The sequence below is a fragment of the Ahaetulla prasina genome, chromosome 3 (genome assembly GCF_028640845.1).
Source record: "Ahaetulla prasina isolate Xishuangbanna chromosome 3, ASM2864084v1, whole genome shotgun sequence".
NCBI lineage: Eukaryota > Metazoa > Chordata > Lepidosauria > Squamata > Colubridae > Ahaetulla > Ahaetulla prasina.
Genome location: NC_080541.1, coordinates 189,135,960 through 189,160,374, shown reverse-complemented (window position 1 = coordinate 189,160,374; position 24,415 = coordinate 189,135,960). Strand labels below are relative to the sequence as shown.

General features: G+C 39.4%; 1 protein-coding gene across 1 annotated transcript in view; it reads left to right on the top strand.

Moving 5' to 3' along the window:
* Window positions 1-1,236: 1,236 nt before the first annotated feature.
* DENND2D (DENN domain containing 2D) overlaps window positions 1,237-24,415 on the top strand; it is a 44,807-nt gene continuing 21,628 nt past the window's right edge. Inside the window, exons 1-6 of the mRNA XM_058178411.1 lie at window positions 1,237-1,728; window positions 8,261-8,439; window positions 15,049-15,161; window positions 17,178-17,247; window positions 22,845-22,922; window positions 23,914-24,054. Of these exons, the coding sequence (XP_058034394.1) occupies window positions 1,662-1,728; window positions 8,261-8,439; window positions 15,049-15,161; window positions 17,178-17,247; window positions 22,845-22,922; window positions 23,914-24,054 (648 nt within the window). The 5' untranslated portion in view covers window positions 1,237-1,661. The remainder of the gene's footprint in view (window positions 1,729-8,260; window positions 8,440-15,048; window positions 15,162-17,177; window positions 17,248-22,844; window positions 22,923-23,913; window positions 24,055-24,415) is intronic.

The window sequence follows — 24,415 nt, the reverse complement described above, 5'->3', positions numbered from 1 at the left end:
TTTCGTGGACCACAGATGGAGAAAAACTGCTCTACCCTATTAAGACCAATCTGAGTTTTTTATTTATTTGGCTGTTTCACTCAGATTACATAACCAGCCAATTTTATAAGCATTTTCCCACTTCTTCACCCAAGCCCTTTAATAAAAATGTTTCACGTATAGGACTCAGTACTGAATATTGTGGCACACTATTTAATACTTCATTCCAAAAATCCAAGTGACTATTCTTTCAGTTTGATTGTCTGATGTGCATACAACAGAAATGCCACCCAGCCCATATATTTTGCTAATCAGGTTTATTAACTTGCTAATCAGAATGTCATGGCTACAGTATTTCCACAATCGATTAAGGAAGCTACTTAGTCATATAATGAGATCAGGTTAATGTGAGCATACATTTTCTTGACAAATGTAGAGTTTGTTTAATACTAGTTTATTAAATAAATTTCAGTTTAGCTTGCATTGAAACTAAGCCTGTGATTTAGCACATAGATATTCCACAGCCAGAACAATATATTATATACTGTTGTATATACAGGTAATCCTTGATTTACAACAGTTCACTTAGTGACTGTTTGAAGTTACAACGGCACTAAAAAGTGACTTAGTGTGACATTTTTCACACTTACGACTGTTGCAGCCTCTCCATGGTCATATGATTTACATTTGGATGCTTGACAATCGACTCACATTTAGGATGGTTGCATTGTCCTGAAGTCACATGATCATCTTTTGCAATACTCCGACAAGCAAAGTCAATGGGGAAGCCAGATTCACTTAACAACCATGTTACAAATTTAACAACTGCAGTGATTCATTTAACAAATGTGCAAGAAAAGCTGTAAAATGGGATAAAACTGACTTAACAAATTTCTCACTTAGCTGCGTAAATTTTGGGCTGAACTATGGTCCTAAATTGAGGACTACCTGTAGTGTTTGTGGGGGTGCTCACACATGGGGAAATCACATGTGTGTTGATCCCCCATGAGCTGTTTCATTTTGCCCTGTATGGCTGGAGTTACTTTATTTTTTATTTATTTATTTATTTTATTTTGTCACGCAGTATATATAAGCACAGGCAAGAAATAATTACTATTTAAGAAAAGCTTGGATTTAGAAAAATAATAGATGTTAGCATGGGCATTGCACTTCTCCAGGATGCTGGGTTTCAATTCAATTCAGTTTTTTATAACTTTGAACGTGATAAATGAAGTACATTTTGTGCCTTTAACGAAATACATTTTAAAGAATAAAATTTGGCAAATGTCATTTCAGCCCACAGGAGCCATGTGAGACATCGAGGAAATTTGCAGTTTTTTAAAAATAAATATAAATATGAGTCTGGAATGACGCTGCGCCGACCCGGAAAGCCTGACGCTCCCACAGCCAATGCGGGCAGGCTGGTGTCTCAATTTAAGTGAGGCGTGCGCACGTGGCGGCCTGGTGCTTTTTTGGCAGGCTGCCGTCCTTCAGGTGTTGTTCCTCCAGAGGCTTCTGCTCTCCGCCCATCGCCTTGCTCGGAAACTGCAGCGCGCCTCTTCCCAGCCTCCCGAAGGCTCCTCCCGCTCCTGGCACCGCTTTCACTTTTCCCAGGTGCAAAAGTTTTTAAGTCGGACGAGACGGCGGCAGCCGGGTGCGGCGGAGAGCGAGCCGCTGACGGCATGGCGGGAGAAAGGTTCGTCCGCTTCTTCCGAAATAGCCTGATACACCGGAGGTCGTCTAGGAGAGGTGAGCCTGCGGGGCAGAACCAGCCGAGCGCTCTTCCTCCCACTTGTCCGTCAGTCTGGCGCCAGCCCAGCCTTCGTCTCCTTCCCTTCCTCCCTTCAGTCTTCACGCTCCTGCTTCCCCTGCTCTGTTGTCGTTCGAAGTCTTCGGGAAGAGCAACGCGCTCGCCGATCCTGTTAGTGAATTCGCGCCTTGGAGTGTGGCGTCCCTGTAAAAGTTTTTTTTGGGGGGGGGCGGCGGCACGTAAAGGACCATGCCAAGTTTGTGCTGGGTCTGCCCTTATTCTCTGCCCCCACCGGTTGGTCAGACGCTGAGCGGTGTCTCCCCCCCACCCCACCCCCGAAATTTTTCCGATAAATTCACGGTAGGAAAGTCCCTTGTGTACTTCATGTGACGACATCGGAAGGAAACGTTTGGAATAACTGGAAGGAGGAATTTTGGGAATAAGAGACTGAATGAATGAAGTGACCTGGTAATAAATAAATACACTGAAGCGGCCAGGTTGGGTTTTGTACCTGGTCGTAAAAGTCTCTGTGATAATTGCTTAGACGGACTTTTTAAGGTACAACATGTTGTTTTTGCAGCTAGAGATTAGATTCTGATTCTAATCTGATTCTGAGACAATGATTCTGAGTTTTCAGAAAATAAGAGACAGGATGCAGAAACGAAGGTTATTTTGTGCAGTTTAGTTTCCGCTTAACCAAATACTCGTTTTTGACAGAATGTAGTCAAGTTGGAGGGAATATAACAACGAGGTCTAAGAGACCTTAACAAATAAATTGATTATAGCTTCCTCTCCCATATATGCTTTTGGGCAAAGTATTGATCCTAATTCTGATTATTTGTTTGGTTAAAGCAAAATAATTAAGGTTATTCTATTTTATTATACCAGTGTAAAACGTCTTGGCCTCTTTTATCTGTGCTATAATGTACACCTGGCCTTTAAGAATACCTCTGATCTGGCAACTGGTGGATTTTTCCATGTTGAATGGCCATTCAACAAAGTTGCTTGCTGAGAAACTCAAGTTACCATTATTGAAAAGCATTAAGTACAAGTGTATGATTGTATTGAAAAGGATTAAGTATAAGTGTATGGCAGTGTGTATTGGGGAGTCTAGATGGATTCATTCAGCATCAAGGCTAGGATTGTTTTATGTCAAATATGAAGTAAACTTAGATGTGTAACAACTTTGTATCAGGAACCAGGAAGTACAGATGTGGGGCAGGTTAACAACTCCCCTTTCTGTTCTGTTCACAAAGTAAATGTTTCTTGTCTAAAACACAGTGGCTGGATTAAATGCAACACTGCAAACTGAATGTAATGTACGTCACAGCCAAAGTCAAACAAAGATTATAGTTCTGTGTACAGATAATCCTTGATTTATGACCACAGTTGGAGCTGGAATTTCCACCATTGAGTGATGTGGTCCTAAAGCAAGATGTCCTGCATTGCTTAGAGACCGCAGTCCCTGCAGTCTCAGTTGCCATCATAATTCCTGTTAAGCAGGAAGTGGAGGGAATCCCAAGGAGCAAGGGGTTGCTGCCTTGGGAGGGCCAGCACAGGTTATGCACAAGTTGGGGCATGAGTGGTGTGGTGGTGTGGCCTGAGCTCAGGAAGGCTGGGGAAAGAATATACTGCAGCTCAAGTGCTTCTTGATGCTTTGTGGCTCTGGGACTGCAAAATACTCCCAACGTATGAGAAAGCTCCTCTGCACTGTGCTGTTGGACTGGGCTTGGAATGAGGATGGGTTTTGTATGGCACAAAGAGACTTCCTGGTGTGGTGTAGCTCTGAGATGCAAAAAGCCCCAGTGGCATGATGCACCAGGAAGCCCCTTTGTGCTGTGTGAAGCCTAGCCTTATCTTGGCCTAGCCAGAGTAGCCTCCGCTACCCTGCACTCCAAAGCCCCAGCTGATCTTCATTTTCTTGCTCCACTGCTGATGAGGAATGCCCAGCTTGGCTTTTTGTGAGGCAGCTGCTGGCCAGGTGAGGCTTTCTTCCCTGCAGTGGTTTTCTTCCAAGACCTGGGGGAGTCTGGCTCAAGATGCCAGCATCTGCCTCAGGAAGAACCGGGCCATGTATTCTTCATCAGCAGGAAGGAATAAGTAATTGGCAAAGGTCAGCTGGGCAGTGGAGCGCAGGGCAGCAGGAGGCCAAAAGGGCACAGATGATGGAGAAATAAATGAGTGGGGTGAATGAAAGCACCCCACTGTTATAAATTTGGATGGGCTGCCAAACCCCAAAATTTTGATCACTTGACCACAGGGGTGCTGCCACAGTCATAACTGCAGGTATGGGTCATAAGAACCTTAGTTCAGAACTCTCATAACTTCAAATCGTCAGGGAATGAATGGTTATAAGTTGAGGCTACCTGTAAAGTGTTTGTCCCTTTCCATTTTTCTGAATTGGAACACATCTTTATCTCTTAATGTTTTCAGAGTTTTATGTGGAGCTACTGATATGTAAAAGGGATGTATCAGAAATAAGTAACGGCAGAGTTGGTGGGAAAAAAAAGCGGTGGATGAAAAACATCCCCTTTTGTGCTAGAAGATAAGAAGGTGTTCTGCTTTCTGGCCTTTTTTGCTGCAGAGTGATCATTCCAGGGCAGGGGTCTCCCATCAATTCTGGGAGTTGAAGTCCTCCAGTCCAGGGGTCTCCAACCTTGGCAACTTTAAGACTTGTGGTTATTGCTTGACATAGTGTAAGCCGCCCTGAGTCTTCGGAGAAGGGTGGGATATAAATGCAAATTTAAAAAAAAACTCCCAGAATTCCTCAGCCAGCAAAGCTCTGGCAATTGAAGTCCACAAGTCTTAAAGTTGCCAAGATTGGAGACCCCTGCTCCAGGCTTAAAGTTGCTAAGGTTGGAGACCTCTGCTCCAGGGGATAGGAGAACTGACAACTAAGGAGGCATGCCACTTCTCTACTCTCTCCCCGTACCCCTTTCTCCAGTTATTCAAAGCAAGATAAGCAGAAAAGGAAGGGGGAAACAGACACAGCATTTTGGAATGAGTAAGCTGATGTAATGTTGTTTAGAAGAGGCCTCATGTTGTCATCAGAGAATTCCCCGAATGGAAGTAATTCTAAATAGTCCTTAAAAAGATCCTGATTATTAAAAGTGTTGATAGTATTATTTCTGAAAAGCAATTGAATCCTTTTTTTGATTGGGAAGCATTTCATATGAACAACGGCACGAAGCTGACAATGAAGTAGTTGGTTTAGGAAAAAACGATCAAGGTCTCTGGATCTCAATCTGCCCACATTAATGGTGTTATTAAGAACAACTGTTTATGTTGATACATGAGGATAGAATCCAGTGGTGGGATTCAACCAGTTCGCACCACTTCGGGAGAACCAGTTGTTAACTTTCTGAGCAGTTTGGCAAACTGGTTGTTGGAAGAAATCATTAGGGCAGAGAACCGGTTATTAAATTACTTGAATCCCACTACTGATAGAATCCTTTTTGCTACTCGGGCTTGAAGGAACACAAGTGTTACTCTTTCCAGGCTACTTATCCATCCAGATGGAATGGTATCCAGATGGAATGGTATCAAGCGCAGAAGCTCACTTGGAGATAGTTTGCTTTCTGAAAGAATCATGGATGGGCATCAAAGGATTCTCAATTTTTACAGAAATAGTTGTTATTTGCTATTACAGTCAGAGAACTAAAAGACAATATTTTACTGGAACAATCTGATGGGTATGTGTGTATGGTTAGGGTGTTATTTAGTCTATCAGCTGGAGCATCATTAAAGACATAAATACAAATGCAACCTTCAAAATGGGTGGTGCACTTACCAGAGGCAACAGTTTCCTGCAAGTCACAGGAGTCTGTTGTCCTCATTAGGGAGAGGAGACTCTGGCATTTCATTTGATGGATGGGATAGCACTTCAAAATTGCTCACAGGATTCCAAGAAACCAAGTCTTCAGTGGAAATCTTTGAAGTAAGGAGCCCATTAATCTGGGCTTAATGTGTGTCTGCATATGTGTGTTTTGCAAGTCTTGCTGATTTTCAAAATTGCAGAGCTGGTTCTACATCTTGTCTTTTTTTAATCTATAGCACAAAAGGAGGAAACATTAACAAAATTGTATAAAAAAGAGTCTACTGGTGTTTTAGTCCAGAAATCTCTTGGACATGGATGTGTCTTTTGCTCTCTGATACCATGGAATGAATATCCAGGGGGATTTGAGAATTAATACTAAAGTAGCCATCAAATCCCCCCTCCCTATTTTCTCTCGTTCTTCCCTAGCCAGTCATGATGAAAAAAATGCTGGATGTAGATCTGGGGACAGAGGAAATTCTCTTCTGCTTTATCTTTAAATTAACTGAAAAAGAACGTTGCCCAATAGTGACAAAAAGATGGTATTCATATTTGGTGCCACTTTTGCAGATTTCAGTTGTGCAATTCAAGAAGGAACTTTGCAAGCCTGCTTCGTAACATTTTAGGTCTATTTTCTTGTGAAATAAGGTTATATCCTGATCTTAACTATAGGAATGTGATTCTTCAGATCACATTTTTTCTGATTCCATCACCCCCCCACCGTGATTTTTAAGCTTATTTTTCAAAATAATAGAGGTTTCAACTAAATCATACAGTATATTAGAAAATCTCCATCCCTTTTGAGTTATTACACATACCTTTTCTTTTGGAATACACTTTTTCCAAATAATTTTTACATGCTATTAAGATTTTTCTGGGTTAAATCTAAAAAAGTTGTAATAATTTGGGAAGTATAAACATTTTTAGAGGTGCAGTTCTCCAAAATAAGTTTTATAAGTGCCTAACTAAGCTTGACTTTAATTTTATAAACTACAAATTATAATTTAGCATACCATTAGAAATATATTGGAAGTAGCATTCCAAGATATTTTATGTCTATAGTACAAATCCTAAAGCAAGGTTTTTAAAAAACTCATTCTATCTTGAATGCAATTTTGATGAACAGAACTTTCGTCTTTTAAAAATTTATTGTAAATTCTGCTCCTTCCTTCCTCTTATTTTAGTATTTCCTCACTAACCAAAAGGAAATATTTGGTTGGTTTTGATAACATAAATCAGTGTGGGCAATCTATGGGGCTATGCTGTCAATATTTAAATTATTCTATAGTTCCAATTGGAGAGTCTTCACTGACATTACATAGAAAAGAGGAGCAAGTGGGCAACTATATTTTGTTTCTATATTCAGTTTAAATAATTGAGTCTTACAGCCACATTTGGTTCAAATTACAGTTTTCAGATAATATTTATATGTTTAATATATATTTTTTTCTAATGTCTTGAGCAAAATAGCCATTACAGTGTTGTGTGAAATAAGCCATGCTATTAAAAGCTATAATATAATTGCTTGGTCTGTGCTGAGCATGCCCAATAACCACAACCAAAGTAGTTAATTAAGGGTGGCTTATAGCTTTAGCGTGTTTTTCAACTGCAGCTGATGTACAAGAGGTCAAGGGTCTTGGGTGCTGACTTGATTACATGGCAGCTTGGAAATGTGTTCTTTCTTCTCCCAGATTTGTTTCTGCTTTGGAAATGATGTTCCTTACTTCTTTATCTATAGAATCTGACTGTCTAAGGCAAACACAGAAGGGATTTTCCTCTACACTCCTTGTATACTTAAAACTTGATTTTTTTCCTTCAGGCGATTGAGTCCACCTATTGGCAAAAGTTACATTGCGTCATGCAGCCTCATGCAGTCATTATCTGTAATTTATTATTTGACTAACTCAGAAGAGCTTCTTTGCATTTATATATACATATTATTTATTTTTTTGTTTATTAAACTTTTATGCCACCCATCTCCCACACAAGATGACTCTTGTTCTGTTCTGCTCTTTCCTTCCTTCCTTTCTGATCCATGGATAAAGATTTATAATGATTTTCTGATTCTTACTAGACAGTGGTAGATAAATGCAGTTAAACAAAGTTGAAAACTTTAATGAGAAATTGCCACTATAGAAATAGCAATATCTATTCAAGGAAAGCCTGAAGGAAGCAACAGATTTTTACCTAGTATCTACCTGCCAAGTAGATGTCAGTGAAGGCAATCAAGAGAGCAGGTGTCAGCGTAGAGGTGAATGTAGAATGCTCTCCATTCAGAGCAGGTTATTTTGAAGCCAGGAACCCTAAGACAAAAAATGTGAGCAGATGTTTCAGATCATCCAAGCTTTCTTGGGGACAGTTTATATAAAGACTGAGGATGTGGTAGCAATAGATGATAAGGGATGGGAGATGAGGCCACTGTTAATGTGCCTGATAGCTATAAATGTTTGTTAGCTATGCATTGCTAATAAGAAGTTTGGGCAAATGTTTATGCATAAGAAGGCAAGCCTTGCATGTTAAGGCTAGTGTCTACAGGTAGCAGATAGGTTCTAAAATGGTGAGGAATGGTTTCAATTTGCTACCTTTAGAAGCATTTATTTCAAGACAGATAATTCACTTTCCTTGACATGGAATGTCTGTCTGATCTTAGCCAAGATTTTTACATTTTACATTTCTCAAACTATAAGCGATAACCTTGCTGTTGTTTTGCATTACAGGTGATTCCCAGGATGCAAATCCTACAGAAAGCAAATCTGGTGCTGATGTAAGGCTGAAGCAAAGAAGCAGTTTTTCTTATTCAGCTGGACACCCGTTTTTTGAATACCTGGTTGTGGTCTCACTTAAAAAGGACACAAAGGGAAATTATGAGCCCAAGATTACCTACCAATTTCCAAAGGTAAGGAATTGAACATAATGATTTCATCATGTGTAGAAACTAGAACATTGCTAGGAGCCCCTTTCAGATATTCTCAGAGATAAATATGTGGCAAAATCTGGAGTAACAACCATGCCTGGCTGTGTATCCAGTGTTCTCTCTCCATTCCTTTGTTAACATCTACGTGAAGCTTCTGGGTGAGATTATCCATCACCATGAGATAAGCTATCATGAGTATGTGGATGATGCTTGGTGGTACATCTCAGTAAATGATGCTGTCCACCCTTTTGCTGTGCTTTGGAGTTTACCAATGAGTTGAAGGAGATGAAATGGTTAAAGAGATGCCTAGAGCAGTGCTGAAGGACAACATGGAGTAAATCCAAATTAGCACCTGCTATTAGGGCCTACCTCAAGGTATTAAGGGAGAGTGGTTGGTTGATGTCAGAGCTTCTAGATAGATAAAATCAAGAAGCCTTTTGCAGGACAACTTATAGCAGACATAGATAGGGAAGAATAAGACTTCTGTAACAGAATTTCCCAGTTGCAATGTATGGCTGTGAAGATTGGACCATAAGAAAGACTGAGCGCCAAAGAATTGAGGCCTTTGAACTCTGGTGCTGGACAAGACTCCTGCGAATCCCTTGGACTGCAAGACGAACAAACAAGTCAGTTCTAGAGGAGATCAACCCTGACTGCTCTTTAGAAGGCCAGATCCTGAAGATGAAACTGAAATACCTTGGCCACCTAATGAGAAAGAAGGACTCACTGGAGAAGAGCCTAATGCTGGGAAAGATTGAGGGCAAAAGAAGAAGGGACGACAGAGAATGAGGTGGCTGGATGGAGTCACTGAAGCAGTAGGCATGAGTTTAAATGGACTCCAGAGGATGGTAGAGGACAGGAAGGCCTGGAGGAATGTTGTCCATGGGGTCACGATGGGTCGGACACGACTTCGCAACTAACAACAACAACAAACAGAATCATCAGTGCTTGGAACACATTACCTGACTCTGTGGTCTCTTCCCATAATCCCAAAAGCTTTAACCAAAAACTTTCTACTATTGACCTCACCCCATTCCTAAGAGGACCATAAGGGGTGTGCATAAGAGCACAAACATGCCTACCGTTCCTGTCCTATTGCTTTTCTTTTTCTTCTTATATATATATGCTTATACTTCCTTATATTTCCTCATATATATGCTTATATACTGTATAATCTTTTTGTGTGATGCCTATATATATATTGTTGTGACAAATAAATAAATAAATAAATAAAAAAGAAGGCACCAAGATTGCAATGGCCAGATAGTTTGTCTTATTTGAGACTACATGAAATATATCCCCTAACAAAAAAAGTGCACGGAGGTCTGCTAAAGCTTAGGTTGTGTTGGTCTAATTGTGTGTTTCCCCAAAGTACGCCTCTCCTTAGTTAGAATCTGTGTCCTTTATTTTCTATTTTTGATCATCTGGGCGTCATCTTCTTTTGCTTTGTGGCTTTGCTTCATATGGTTCCTTTTCATAGCACAGCAGTTTCATTTTATTTGAGTATATATTTTCATCATTCAGCCTATGTAGCAAGGGGAAGTATATGATTGATTCTTAAGAAAATCATAAAGGTCTATCTTGCCTTTGTGCAATTGGCTGAGAAATGACACAAGCCACCAAAACCACCAGATGTGAATACAAGATGCTTAAGATGCAATCTGCTATTCCACTGCTCTTTCTTTCCTGAGCAGGTGCTCTTAAATGCCTTACTATGGGTATGACTTTGCTCCTAAGGCGTTCTTTGGAGACATCAAATGCAGCATCAAATAATCTCTCGCTTAGATTAATAATCATTTAGAAGCCTTTCCCTATTATTGAGCTGAAATGCAAGTCATCCACCTTTCAACTGGCAAAAAGTATAACACGGTGACATTTAGTTTTTACATTGCTGAACCTGCCCTGCTACTTTTGTTTCTTTTCGCATTGCTGCAGTCATCTGATTTCTTTTCAAAGTAAGGAGTGACAAAGTCTAATGGATTTTATATATCTTAAAGCTGTCCTTGGACAAAGTTGGAGTAATAAGTAAAATAAACTAACGCTGATTTACGACTGTGTCAATCAAGGGCTGAGGTAAAAAACATGGCAATATTTAGGGGGGGCCTGAAAAAGATATTGCTAGATATCTTTGTGCTGTGGTTAGCGGCAAATGGGGAAATCCCTAGATCTGTTTACATTCTGATGAGGAGAAGGTTTCTTTAAATGAAGTTCTGCTTCATGATTGTGTGTGCATAGAAGAAAAGGTATGTAGGAGCATATCTAAATTCCTGTAAGTCCTTTACTGGTTTTTTTCCTTTTGTAAAATCCTGCTTAGTGTTGAGTAACAATCAAATTGTATGTGTATGGGGTCTAGGAAGCTGAATACAGAATCAGACTGTCAAAATAGTACTGTTTTTTCTGACTAGAAGCAGCTTTCAGATCTTTCCTGATTACCTTCTATATCAGAGGCCCACTGCCTGAGCATCAGGATTACATGTAGGTAGATTACAGAAGATCATTTGGAAGTGACCTTCATGAGCTTCCAAACACTAAAACCAAATTGTAATTTTTAACATGACAGAAGGGGAAAGTTATTAAATGTACAGCTGGAAAATATCACATTAGTGTATTTAATTAATGTTTTATATTTATTGGAAATGCCAGAGTGTGAATTGGATCTTTTTCATCATCTACTTTACTAGTAAGGAATCTAAAAATATAATACCAGTTTTTGTTTCTTCTTCAAGGCAATCGTATTTTTTTAAGACAGAGCAGTATTCATTATATGGAGATTAAAAATATTTTCTTGTCAAACTCTGCATTTGGAAAAGAAGTTGTAAAAAATATTTGGCTACATATTGCTAATAATGATTATTGAATGTTACTTGAGAATGTAAAAAGTGCTTTATGAATTTTGCAAGCATCATTTTGAGAACAATAATTCTATGTACAATATATGTAATTATCTCTTTAAAAGAACTGAAAGTTTTGTTTCTGAGATTAGTCTTGACAAAAGTGGATGACCTTGAACCTTAAGTCTCCAGGAATAGTCATAAATTAATACACCTACCATACACAATTAAATACAAGTCTGTAAGTAAGTGATATTAGTGGAGATTTCTTTACTTGTCGTTTTTCACTTTTGCATCTCTAACAAACTCAGACATTGGGTTTTTTTGATTAAGTCATAAGGAAAATACTAGTCTGGTGTAGTGGTTAAGGCATGAAACCGGGAGACTGTGAATTCTAGTTCTGCCTTAGGCACAAAGCCAGTTGGGTCACCTTTGGTCAGTCACTTCCTCTCAGTCCTAGAAAGCAGGCAATAGAATAGAATAGAATAGAATTTTATTGGCCAAGTGTGATTGGACACACAAGGAATTTGTCTTGGTGCATATGCTCTCAGTGTACATAAAAGAAAAGATACGTTCATCAAGGTACAACATTTACAACACAATTGATGATCAATATATCAATATAAATCATAAGGATTGCCAGCAACAAGTTATAGTCATACAGTCATAAGTGGAAAGAGATTGGTGATGGGAACTATGAAACGATTAATAGTAGTGCAGATTCAGTAAATAGTCTGACAGTGTTGAGGGAATTATTTGTTTAGCAGAGTGATGGCCTTCGGGAAAAAACTGTTCTTGTGTCTAGTTGTTCTGGTGTGCAGTGCTCTATAGCGTCGTTTTGAGGGTAGGAGTTGAAACAGTTTATGTCCAGGATGCGAGGGATCTGCAAATATTTTCACGGCCCTCTTCTTGATTCGTGCAGTATACAGGTCCTCAATGGAAGGCAAGTTGGTAGCAATTATTTTTCTGCAGTTCTAATTATCCTCTGAAGTCTGTGTTTTTCTTGTTGGGTTGCAGAACCGAACCAGACAGTTATAGAGGTGCAAATGACAGACTCAATAATTCCTCTGTAGAATTGGATCAGCAGCTCCTTGGGCAGTTTGAGCTTACTGAGTTGGCGCAGAAAGAACATTCTTTGTTGTCCTTTTTAATGATGTTTTGATGTTAGCTGTCCATTTGAGATCTTGCGATATGATAGAACCCAGAAATTTGAAGGTTTCTACTGTTGATACTGTGTTGTCAAGTATTGTGAGAGGTGGAAGTATGGAAGGGTTTTCCTAAAGTCTACCACCATTTCTACGGTTTTGAGTGTGTTCAGTTCCAGATTGTTTTGGTTGCACCACAAGGCTAGTCGTTCGACCTCTCGTCTATATCGGATTCGTCATTGTCTCGAATGAGACCAATCACTGTTGTGTCATCTGCGAACTTCAGTAGCTTAACAAATGGATCATTGGAGATGCAGTCATTGGTATACAGAGAGAAGAGAAGTGGGAGAGCACACAGCCTTGGGGGCCCTGTGCTAATTGTACAGGTATTTGATGTGATCTTGCTTAGCTTCACCTGCTGCTTCCTGTTTGTTAGGAAGCTTGTGATCCACTTACAAGTCTGTTCCGGTACCTGTAGCTGGTTTAGCTTAGTTAGAAGAATGTCTGGAATGATGGTATTGAATGCTGAACTAAAGTCTACAAAAGGACCCTTGCATAGGTCTTTGGAGACTCAAGATGTTGTAGGATGTAGTGCAGACCCATATTAACAGCATCATCTGTTGATCTATTTGCTCGGTATGCAAATTGCAAGGGGTCTAAAAGCGGATTCGTGATGGTTTTCAGGTAGGAAAGCACTAGCCTTTCAAAGGTTTTCATGACTACAGATGTTAGAGCAACTGGTCTGGAGTCATTCAGTTCCTTGATGGTGGGCTTCTTGGCACTGGGATGATGGTAGAGCGTTTGAAGCAAGAAGGAACATAGCACATCTCTAGTGATTTATTGAAAATATGGGTGAAGATGGGGCCAATTGGTCAGCACAGACTTTTAAGCAAGAAGGAGTTATCTTGTCTGGGCCTGGAGCTTTTCCTGGCTTTTGTCTGTGAAATAGGTCCTGCACTTCCTTTTCTGTGATCACTAGGGGTTGTGAACCCAATGAAATGGGGTCAGTTGTAGGAGGCTTGGCTGTTGTTGGTGTGTCTGAGATGCGGGTTGTGGAGATAGGTGGCTGTAGTTTCCTTTCAAACCTGCAGTAAAACTCATTCAGGTCATCTGCCAGTTGTTGATTACCTTCAGCCTGGGAAGGAGGTTTGCCATAGCCGGTGATATTTTAAGAGTTTTCCACATGTTTGCTGGTTCATTTGCTGAAAATTGATTCTTTAGCTTTTCAGAGTAGCTTCTTTTTGCTGCTCTTATCTCCCTTGTTAGTGCATTTCTGGCCTGATTGTACAGCATTTTATCACCTTTTCTGTAGGCTTCCTCTTTGGAATGTCGTAGCTGCTTAAGTTTAGGTGTAAACCAAGGTTTGTTATTACTGTGTATTCGCAAGTTCCTTGTAGGTACACATAGGTCTTCACAGAAGCTGACATATGATGTTACAGTATCTGTGAGTTCATCCAGGTCTGCAGAGGTATCTTTAAAAATATTCCAATCAGTGCAGTCAAAACATGCCTGTAGCTTTAATTCTGATTCCTCCGTCCAGGTTTTCACTGATTTAATTATTGGTTTTATGGCTTTAAGTCTTTGCCTGTAAGCAGGTACAAGGTGAATCATGCAATGATCAGAGTGTCCTACAGCTGCACGTGGTAAAGACCGATAGGCATCTTTTAGTGTTGTGTAGCAGTGGTCTAGAGTATTCTTGCCTCTGGTGGGACAATTGACATGCTGAAAGTATTTTGGTAGTTCTTTCCTTAAGTTTGCCTTGTTTAGATCTCCCAAAACAATGGCCAGTGAATCAGGGTGTTTGGCTTCAGCCTCCATGATTTGGTCAGCTAGAGTTCGTAATGCCTCGTTTACACAGGCTTGTGGTGGGACATAAACAGCAATTAGAAGAAATGAGGAAAATTCACGAGGCGAATAGTAAGGTTTGCAGTTGATAATTAGAGTCTCTAAATTGTTGTCACAGAATTTGTAAATTATGTTAAAATCTTGACACCAGGTTGAATTAATATATAGGCATAAGCCTCCTCCTTTCTTTTACCAGATGTTTCTGGAATCCTGTCTGATCGTTCAATTTGAAATCCTGGAATGTTCAGGCTGCTATTTTCAATTGATTCATTTAACCAGGTTTCAGAGAAGCATAGGACTGCTGAATTGCGAAAATCAGAATAGTATTTGTTTAAGAGGAGTATTTCATCCATCTTATTTGCAAGTGAGCGTATATTTGTTAGGAAAATTGAAGGCAGAGGAGTTTTAGTGCGAGTTCTTAGCTTGATTAAGATCCCAGATCTTTTACCTCGTTTCCTTCGTTTCCGTCGTTTGGTTTTTTTAGTAATCCATGGCTCCGTGGGAATTGCCTCCTCCTGTGTTAGAATCTCCTCCGTGTTTGTAAAGACAGGCGGGGGTGAGATTAAAGAAAGCTGCTCCTTAAAGAAATGTTCCTTAATTTTTAGCAGATGGTCTCGTGAGTAGGAGATGGCAAACCATTTCCAAAATCTTGCCAAAACTACAGGGACTTGTCCAAGCACTTGTCAGGAGTCAACACTGAGTCAAAAATACAAATGCAAAAAAGTTTCTCTCACAACTTCATTCTATCTACTTTCTGCTTTGTGTTTCAGCGTGAGAATCTACTGAGAGGACAGCGTGAAGAAGAGGAAAGGTTGCTTCAGGCCATTCCCTTGTTCTGCTTCCCAGATGGTAATGAATGGGCACCCCGCATGGAGTATAAGAGGTAACTATCCTGGGATAATATACAGCAAGGTTGTAGAATTGTCTTACAAGAGACCAAGTATACCCTAATGTTGAATGCCATGAAAACAAAAGCAAACAAAAACAAAGTTCACATTTTCCTCATTTCTATATAACAATCAGTCCAGAATTATCATACCATTATTCCACTCAGTGGAATAAATGTATGATACTTGAGTAAATAAATGGTACTTGTTTAAATCGGTATGTACTTTGGATCTCTTCCTTCCCCTTTTTAGGAAGAATTATTATTGTTGAGTTTTCCAGTACAGCTTGTTTGAGAAAATTTACCTGACAGGTTATTCAGCAATCAAATAAGGCAACTTTCCCACTCTTCTTTTTGAAGATCTTCAGCCAAATATTAATTTGGGCTTCCTGAATGTAGTAAATAGAGTGTTCTGAATCCCCGCACACAAATGGCACTTTGGAGGAGAAAAAGGTTGCAATCTTATGTTCAGGAGCAGCACTTTAGATGATCTACAACCCCCCAAAGATGCCAACCGAGGAGGAAATAGGCTGCTTTAATGGAATTTTATTTTAAGTAGGCATATTTCTATTGTTTTGTTTCAAGGGAGCATTTTAAAATGAATTCTATTGAATAGTTCGGTGATTAGATGGGTTTTATAAATAGATGGTTTTTCATGCTTTTTTGTACATTGCTCTGGGCACCACAAAGGGAATTAGAATTGGTAATTATAATAAGTTAATGTTCCTAGAGATTTCTTTTTCTGAGCTTTAACTTTACATGATTGGGCAATCTCCTGACTCTGTGGATAGGTTATCAATCCTTACAATTAATCAGAATGGCCTTCTTGGAAAATTTTGGTATGGTAGTCCCAGTAGATTTTGGATTTCAAAACAGATTTCCTTTCTTTTTTATTTCAATAGTCCTGGCTAAAATAAATGCTGTACTGAATAGCCTTTCTTGTATAATTTCCATGCAGTGTTTTGCAAATTATTTATAAATATTATAAAATATTGGACTATTTTTATATTTTATACTTATATAAAATTTATAAATTTTATACTTATTTTGCTGCTCACATTCTATCCTGGTACCTAGGGGTTATAAGGGCCTAAATGGGCAACAACAGGTTTCAACTGAAGCCCTGGCAAGGCTGAGTGGCTCTGGGTTTTGCAGCCCTCTGGTTTAGGGACCATCTTTGGTATCGGATGGTACCGTTCCAGACAGACTTGGTGTGCAGAATGGACAGCCTTCTGGAGTCATGATTCCTGCTCAAAGAACAGCTGGCAGTTCTGACTAGGAAGGCCTTTGCACAACTTTGTATTGTTACCAGTTGTGCCTATTCCCGGGTCAGGAAGCTCTCCTCACCGTCTTCTTGGTCACTTCCCAGATAGCCTATTGCAACACACACTATAGGAGGCTACTTTGAAGAGTATTCTGAAGCATCAGCTGGTTGAAAATGTGGTGCAGGAAGTTATGTGTGCCTCTAGAATGGCACGTTATATCTCTGCTCTGTGAGCTGCATTAGATGCCAGTTTCTTTGGAATCCAATTCAAGTTACTGTTTTGATCTTTAAAACCCTTCACGGCATGGGATCGAGTTGATTGAGGGACCCTTCCACCCAATTACATTTGCCCATCACATTAAGCCCAGCAGAAGAGGTATGCTACAGGTCCTCTCTGAAAAGGACTTTGGAATCAGGCCTTTTCTGTTGTGAACACCATTTACCTTGAGGTGAGACTGGCCCCGCCCTGACATTGTTCCACAAGTCCCTTAAAACTTGGTTTTGTCATCAGGCTTGGGAATCTCTGAGAAGTGGCAAATTAGTGAAATGGCTATATTGCCTATCATGATAGCTCTGTCTGCTACTCTGTCATTGGTAAGTTTGATTGGTGTTTTTAATTTAGATTTTTTAAAATTTTTAGTTTTCATTGTACGCTGCTCAGAGTCATGTTCTGTGAGACGGGGAACTATATAAATATGATAAACGAACAAATAAAACTAGTAACATTCTATGTCTTTTATTCTTTGCAGTGAAACTTTTTCTTTTGTCCTTACCAATATTGATGGGAGTAGAAAAATTGGCTACTGCAGGAGACTGTTGGTGAATATTTTACTCTTTTAATTTTTATGGTTTTGAAAAACAATGTTTGACTTTACTTGGAGTTTACTTGGCTGAGATATTGGATCAATTGAGGCAATACATTCTATGCAGTCATACCTTTCCATATAATAAATAATTCTTTAAAATGCCAGAAAAATGAATATGTTTCATCATGGTTAAAAAATATTATTGTCTATTTGAGTCATGGTACTAGGGCCTGGTTCTTGCTAAATTAGAAAACTTTAATATAAATAATCCTTATGACTGGTTGTTTAGTGACCATTCCGAGTTACAGCAGCCAACCCCCCCCCCCAAGCTACTAACAACCTGATCCTGAAGTTACAGCTGCTTCAGAGGCTCCTGCCTATCTCCCTTCCATCCCCCTGCTGGGTCCCACATTCCTTAGGCCTGCTTCCTACCCATCGGGTCCCACACCTGCTCACCCTGCGTCACTCATTGCACACTTACCTTTCAAAGATCTCTGGAGCTCCAGGGCTTGAGTTAGGGAAGGAAAACAGGGTATCCCATTGTTGGGCCCTGTGATGTGATCCTGGAAGTAGCCACCATTTTTTCAGCGACTGCACTGAATTGCGGCCACTTGTAAAATTGCTATCTTTTCCAGGATCATACCACATGGCCCAGCAATAGCGTAGTTTGCTTCACTTTCCTAACACAAGCTTCATAACCTTCCATAATCCACAGTTATGGGATTTCTAGTCCAACAATCTGAAAGATACCACATTGGAGAACCAACCCCTCCACCTGGTTGCTGGGCTCAGCACTTGTGATGCAGTGCTGTTTTAGCTCTGCAGGAGACCAGAAACCCCTCCTGGCTTCCATGAAATTTAGGCTGAATTTTGAAATGCAGAACAATTTATCTATCCATGACATATAGCAAAAACTCTTTCTCAGATCTTCCTTAATATTTATACTGTAAAGTAGGCAAATGTTGACAACTTTCCGCCACCAGATGACAGCAAAGAAATGCAACTAAATCTTTTCTGCCATCTAGTGGTCAAACAGTTGCTTGGTTGGTAGATTGATTACCAACAATCAACAATTTAAGAAAGTCCCAAAGGTGCTTTTTCAAAAGGCAACTGGGCTTCCTTTGTTTTGCTTTAAAACATTTCACTTCTCATCCAAGCAAAATTTTGTTTTGCTTCAAGTAAAACAAAGTCCAGTTGCCTTTTGAAAAAAGCACCTTTGGAACTCTGAGCCGGTTTGTCACTGGTTCACTGGCCACGCATGCACGCATGCCACTGGTTTGCTGGCCACGCATGCCAAGCGTGTGCTATGTGCGCACATGCACAGTGCATACCAAACTTGCGCGCATGTGCAGTACGTATCCAAAAGGATGCTTGGGAAGGTAAGTAGAACAGCGGGGGGGGGATCAGCTGTGCTGTGCGATTTAGATTCACTAGAAAGCAGGATTTCATGCTTTCTAGCAATTTTAAATTGTGTGACACAGAAGATTGTCGGAAATATTGGTTCGGAGGAACTGTTAGCTTTTTTTTTGGTTCTCCCGAATCCGTAGTTTTTATCATTATCGGTTCACCTGAACCAGTGCAAACTGGTAGCATTTCACCTCTCTTTGGAATAACCATGCCTGGATGACTGAGAATCTCCATAGAAATTTAAGAAAGCACTTTTTTGCTGCCATCTAGTGACCGTTAAGTCAATGATTGGAAGTCCTTTGGGGGGGAAATTATTGGATGCAGTGCCCAAGTACTGGCCTTCTAAGAACCATTGACATATTCTGCATGGCAGCTGGGGAAATTTTTTCCTACATTTGGTGATGTTGGAAAATCTCATAATGTGATGTGCTTCAGCTGTATGGCTATTTCAGATGTGTGGTAAAGGTGCATTATGGAAACAGCAACATTTGTGTGTTAGGTCCTTCCAGGCCCCTAGTCAGGAGGAAAGAATAGCAAAAGTGGCTGTATGGGAAAGACACTGAAGAGATATGCAGAGTTAGGGACAAGTAGTAGCATCTGAGTTCATTCATTTTAGCCATTGTCTATTCACTGCAGGATGAAGTTGCCTTCCACATGCTTCTAACCAGTATGGTCTCGAGCTTTCTTTTGCCGATTGGGCCTGTAATACTTGCTGACATCGTAGCTCTATCTTGTTTTAGCTCTCTTTTGGGGACACTTTTTATCAAGTAGAATCCATTCTATAACTGCCTTAGTCCATCTGCCATCAGTTCTTCTTGCAATGTGACCAGCCCATTTCCATTTCATTTCTTTTACTCTCTTGATGCTATCATATGTTTTTGTTTGCATCTGAGTTCCAGGTATATTTGTAAAACAAAAAACAGACATTCTACAAGCCCCGGAACTGAAATAATTAAAATTTTATTCTACTAAGCTTTCGTCAGCCATCTGCTGACATCGTCAGAGTATTAAACTACCATTGCTTGCATATATATATTACACAAACTTGTAATCCAGGTTTATCCTTTTCCTTTTTTTTTGTCCCTGCCTTGTACATAACAATATGTTTTTATATTGAGATCTCTGAGGTAGCTTTAGAACATTTTACAACTACCACAATTTAGAAACAAGCCAGTTGTGGCTTCCTTTTTAATAAATGGATTTGTTAACAGGTAGTCTGAAATGAAACAAAACATATGTCCTATGACTTACAGCAGAGGTCTTTAAACTTGGCAGCTTTAAGACTTCTGGACTTCAACTGCCAGAATTCTTTAGCCAGCATAGTTTGAAGACCTCTGACTTATAGAGTTCACTAAGAAAAGCCAGTGTAAAACACAGGTGGCAGCTGAGTGCCCATTTCCCTCTTCTTTTCCTGTCAGTAGCTCACTCCACCCTGCTTTCACCAGCTTAGTTTCTCCTTTCATTTCTTATTTTTCACCTCAGTCCCTCACAATCTTTAAGTGCTTTTGTCATAAAGAAGACCTGTTTCTCACATGTTTCTTTTATTGCTTCTTGGAGTTTGCTTAATCTTTAAATATTTACGAAAACAGATTTTGAAACAATCTCTCTGGGCAAAATCAGAGAAATGTTTTGTTTTGTTTTATAGCTGTCATTTTGCATTGATTGGGTTAGTGTCCATGTATTAATTTTAGAGATGTAATTAGAAAATAAAAGTTAAGGTAAGCTTGCATTACTCTGGAGATACTTCCCAAACTCTTTTAAAAAGCTCCCTCTAGCTCAGATGATTAGGAAGGAAGAGGAAGGGGGAGCTTAGAATGGAGAAGTCAGCAACATTCTGAGTAGCTGCCCATCCTTCTGTCCCATAGGACACAGCTGCAGCATCTATTGGCTGGAAATGGTAAAAAGGTAAATCTGGGAAGCTCCAGCTTGCACAATGAAAAAATTAAAGGGAAATAGTTATTTTTGTGTTCTTAGGCAATAGTTTACCAAATGAATGGAATATCATGATATAAACATAACTAAGACAAATTGCAAAGTATCTTCCAATTAATGTAATGTATTAAATAATGATTAACAGTTTTAGCCATAGAGCAAAACTGTCTGTTAATGAGTTAGCTGCTATGACTCGGGACTTTAACTACATAATAAATTAGGGTTGGCACACCCACCCACGCACACACACTTATATATATGGTTGGAACAGTGAGACAGTTGCTGGGTCAGTGCCAACAAGTGGAACTTTACTCTCCTTGTCCTGCAATTATGTGGGGCACAATATCCAGAAAGGATTAAGGTGTTTGCACACTTGAAGGGCTGTGTAATAATTAACAGAAACTGCTTCTGAATCAAGATGAACATTTTTTAAGCTTTGACCTTAAGCTGGGGAAAAGGTCTCACAATCCTTTAACTCCAATGGCATTTGTAATAAATATTTCAATTGTAGGGGTTTATAAGAAAGGGATCAAGAAAAAAAACTGGGACAAGCTAAGCATAAGCACTCTTTGGATCTACTTAGGTTGAACAGGCATTCCTGTAAGTGAACAGGGTGCAGCTTTAAGATCTTCTTCCCATATGCGGTCTTTCCTCCTTTTGGCACGATTTTTTTCACTGAGAGAAAGAAATATTAATAAAATGCTTGAGTGGGTAAGATTGAAAGGTATTTCCCTCCTTCCTGAAACCGTTATTCTTTAAGATTGATGTTTGATAGGAATTTAGCATGGCCAGGACTGAGATATGCTATTATCACATATGGTAACGTGGCTGGAACCAGCTTATATCCTCATTCAGTGCCTCCTTTAAAGGGGAAGAATAATAGGCAGTACACTCCTTTCCTCATAAGATGATACTAGGTTGCAGTTTAGATTCTTTGGGGTAGGATATATCTGGCTTTTTCTATTTAAAAATCTCATATCAAAATGATCGTATTTCCAAAGTAATAGTAGGATGGAACATATAGTTTTGTTTGCCTAATTTTATGTCATAAGAATTCTTCTTGGAAGAAATACACAGTGGAGTGGAGTCTTTGGTTCTCTTTGAGCTTGGTTGTTTTCATGAAGATATTTGATTATCCGGCTAGGTAACATCTTCAAATTGCACAGAGCTATACAGTTCAGGTTGTTCAGGTCTGAGCTGTATTTAGTAAGAAACTCTAGTTAGTTGAACCGGCTTGTGAAAAATAAACATTTTTTGTTTTGTTCATGGTAGGTAAATTGGGCTTCTTCCTGCTTTAAAATCTAATTTGCACATTCTGTGGAAGATTGTGAAAAAGAAAATCATCCAGGAATGTCTCTTTCTTATGTTCTATATTTAATGAGATACTAAGAAAGGGAGTGAGTCAGAGCACTCCAATAACCATGGCGCTGATCTGGAGCTTGGTTTATTTGTTTTTCATACTGAATGATATATAGGTTTATAAAAATCTGACTCATGTAGTAAAGGACAGATGTAATCCTGACTCCACAAAGGCCATTTTATAAACTAGCTTGTTTATTTGGCCACTCTGAAATCAAGAAAATAAGTTTTGGATGTTTAAACTTGCCTGTGATTTATGCCAGTAGTTCTCAAACTTTATATTATGCAACCCTCTCAGTCATCTTTAAAACCTTTGGAAGACCATCTTATAACCTAGAGGTCAGCAAGGCAAAGGCAATGCCTGCAGATTCCATAGCGCAAGTGACCCTTTTTGATAGCCCATTGAATCCCAAAATGGAACTGAGTGCTTTTGAATGAGAAAGTCAAAGTCATTTAAAATCTGGTAACATCACCATGTACTTGCCTGAAAGATTCCAAGATTTGAAGTGAAAGAACCAAATTTTCCCAGATTTCCCAAGTTTTAACCATATGCATATGGGTTTGCACAAAGAAACTTATCAACATTATTTTGGAATGCCATTGTTCCCTAGATCATGGGTCTCCAACCTTGGCAACTTTAAGCCTGGAGGACTTCAACTCCCAGAATACCCCAGCCAGCTTTGCTTGCTGGGGAATTCTGGGAGTTGAAGTCCACCAGGCTTAAAGTTGCCAAGGTTGGGGACCCCTGCCCCAGATCACAACCTGGGAACTTAGTTAAGCAAATATATTTGCTGCTATAATAGTTTTGTATATTTTCATAATATAGATGTGTATTTTAATAGAGACATTTAATTTTAATTTTAAAAAGGAAATTTAATGGTGACTTTTTTTCTACATAACACTGCTTTTCAGCCTTCTGGACGAGATGCTCGTCTCCCTGAAGTTTATTGCATTGTAAGCTGTCTCGGTTGCTTTGGACTATTTTCAAAGGTATGTTTTCTAAATAGTCTGTTTTTCTTCTTTATTAAACTCTTTGTTACATAGCATAGGAAAAAATAAATGTTCTGCTGTTCCTAATCTTGCTTCATCATAAGATTAGCTTTCTATATTTTTCTTCTTCTGATCTTTCACAGAAAAAAGGAAAGAAAATCAGGTCCCTCATCCCAGATATTTAGGAATTGGCTGTGTCTAATCATAGAGATATATTTTGTTCATTTAGAGAATTTTCACCATTATTAGAATGAAAAACAATATAGCATTTTAATTTGAATACAGAAAACAGTAGCTCAGTTCAGATAATTCAGCTATTTTGAATTACTTGGTATACAAATGAATAATACAAGGAGCTTTGAGCTAAATTTAAAATTTCACCTCAGTCATAGTTTTTAAGACCTGATCTAACTAAATTAACTATGCCTTCTCAATTAGTTTCCTCTTGTGAAAGGAGAATGAAAATGACTGCATCCTTGTAGGTTCTTCAAGCTCACCTTAACCATTATCTATCACTGTTACTATTTCTTTACCTTTGTTTCTTACACCTTGGTTCTGAGGATGAAATGCGGTTGAAGGAGAAATGATTCAGGAGGAGATGGTATTAGGCAGGGGTGAAATGCTCCCGGTTCGGACCGGATCACCCGATCCGGTAGCAATCGTGACAGATGGTTCAGAGAACCGGTAGCAATCGTGGTGCGAGGCTCCACCCACCTGCCCACTTTTAAAAAGGAAGTAATGTGTTTTGTACCCTCTGCGCATTCACAGAAAGGTTTTGCACATGCACAGAGGGTCTACGTGCGAGGCGCATGCACTTCTAAACCGGTAAGGAAGGTAAATAGATTTTACCCTTGGTATCAGGACTTGTTATCACACATCATTACTTTGCTTAATACTCTGTTGGTTTTGAATAATTTTAGGAGGAGGAAAACCACTATCAGAGCCGAGTTGGGAAGCTGTAAAATGATGGGTATCCTTTTTCTTCTTATAGATTTTGGATGAAGTAGAGAAGAGGCGACAGATCTCTGCAGCAGTCGTCTACCCCTTTATGCAGGGCCTACGTGAATCTCCCTTCCCAGCACCAGGAAGAACTGTTACCATTAAAAGCTTCATCCCTGAATCCGGGACAGAGGTGTGTGCCTACTTGAAATACCTTTGGCTGATTGTAATCTGACTTGTAATTATGTTAAGCAAATTATAAACCAGTACCTCCCAATGGGTTTTAAGAAAAACAATTGAACATCCATAGAATTAATAAGATTCATTTGATTGATAGCAAGGAATAATCTGTAAAAAGTGTGAGTTGAGAGGACTGACCTCTATATGAGAGAGTATCTATCAGTAATATCATACCTTCGTATGTTTGCCCATGCCCAATCCATAATGAATTGTTTACAAATATCTAGGGCCATTTCTCTAATTCTTTTTGCCTGAATGTATTCCAAAAGGAGCTATTGTGCTCAGTTTCACCTAAATTGCCTGTTGTTCCAAGG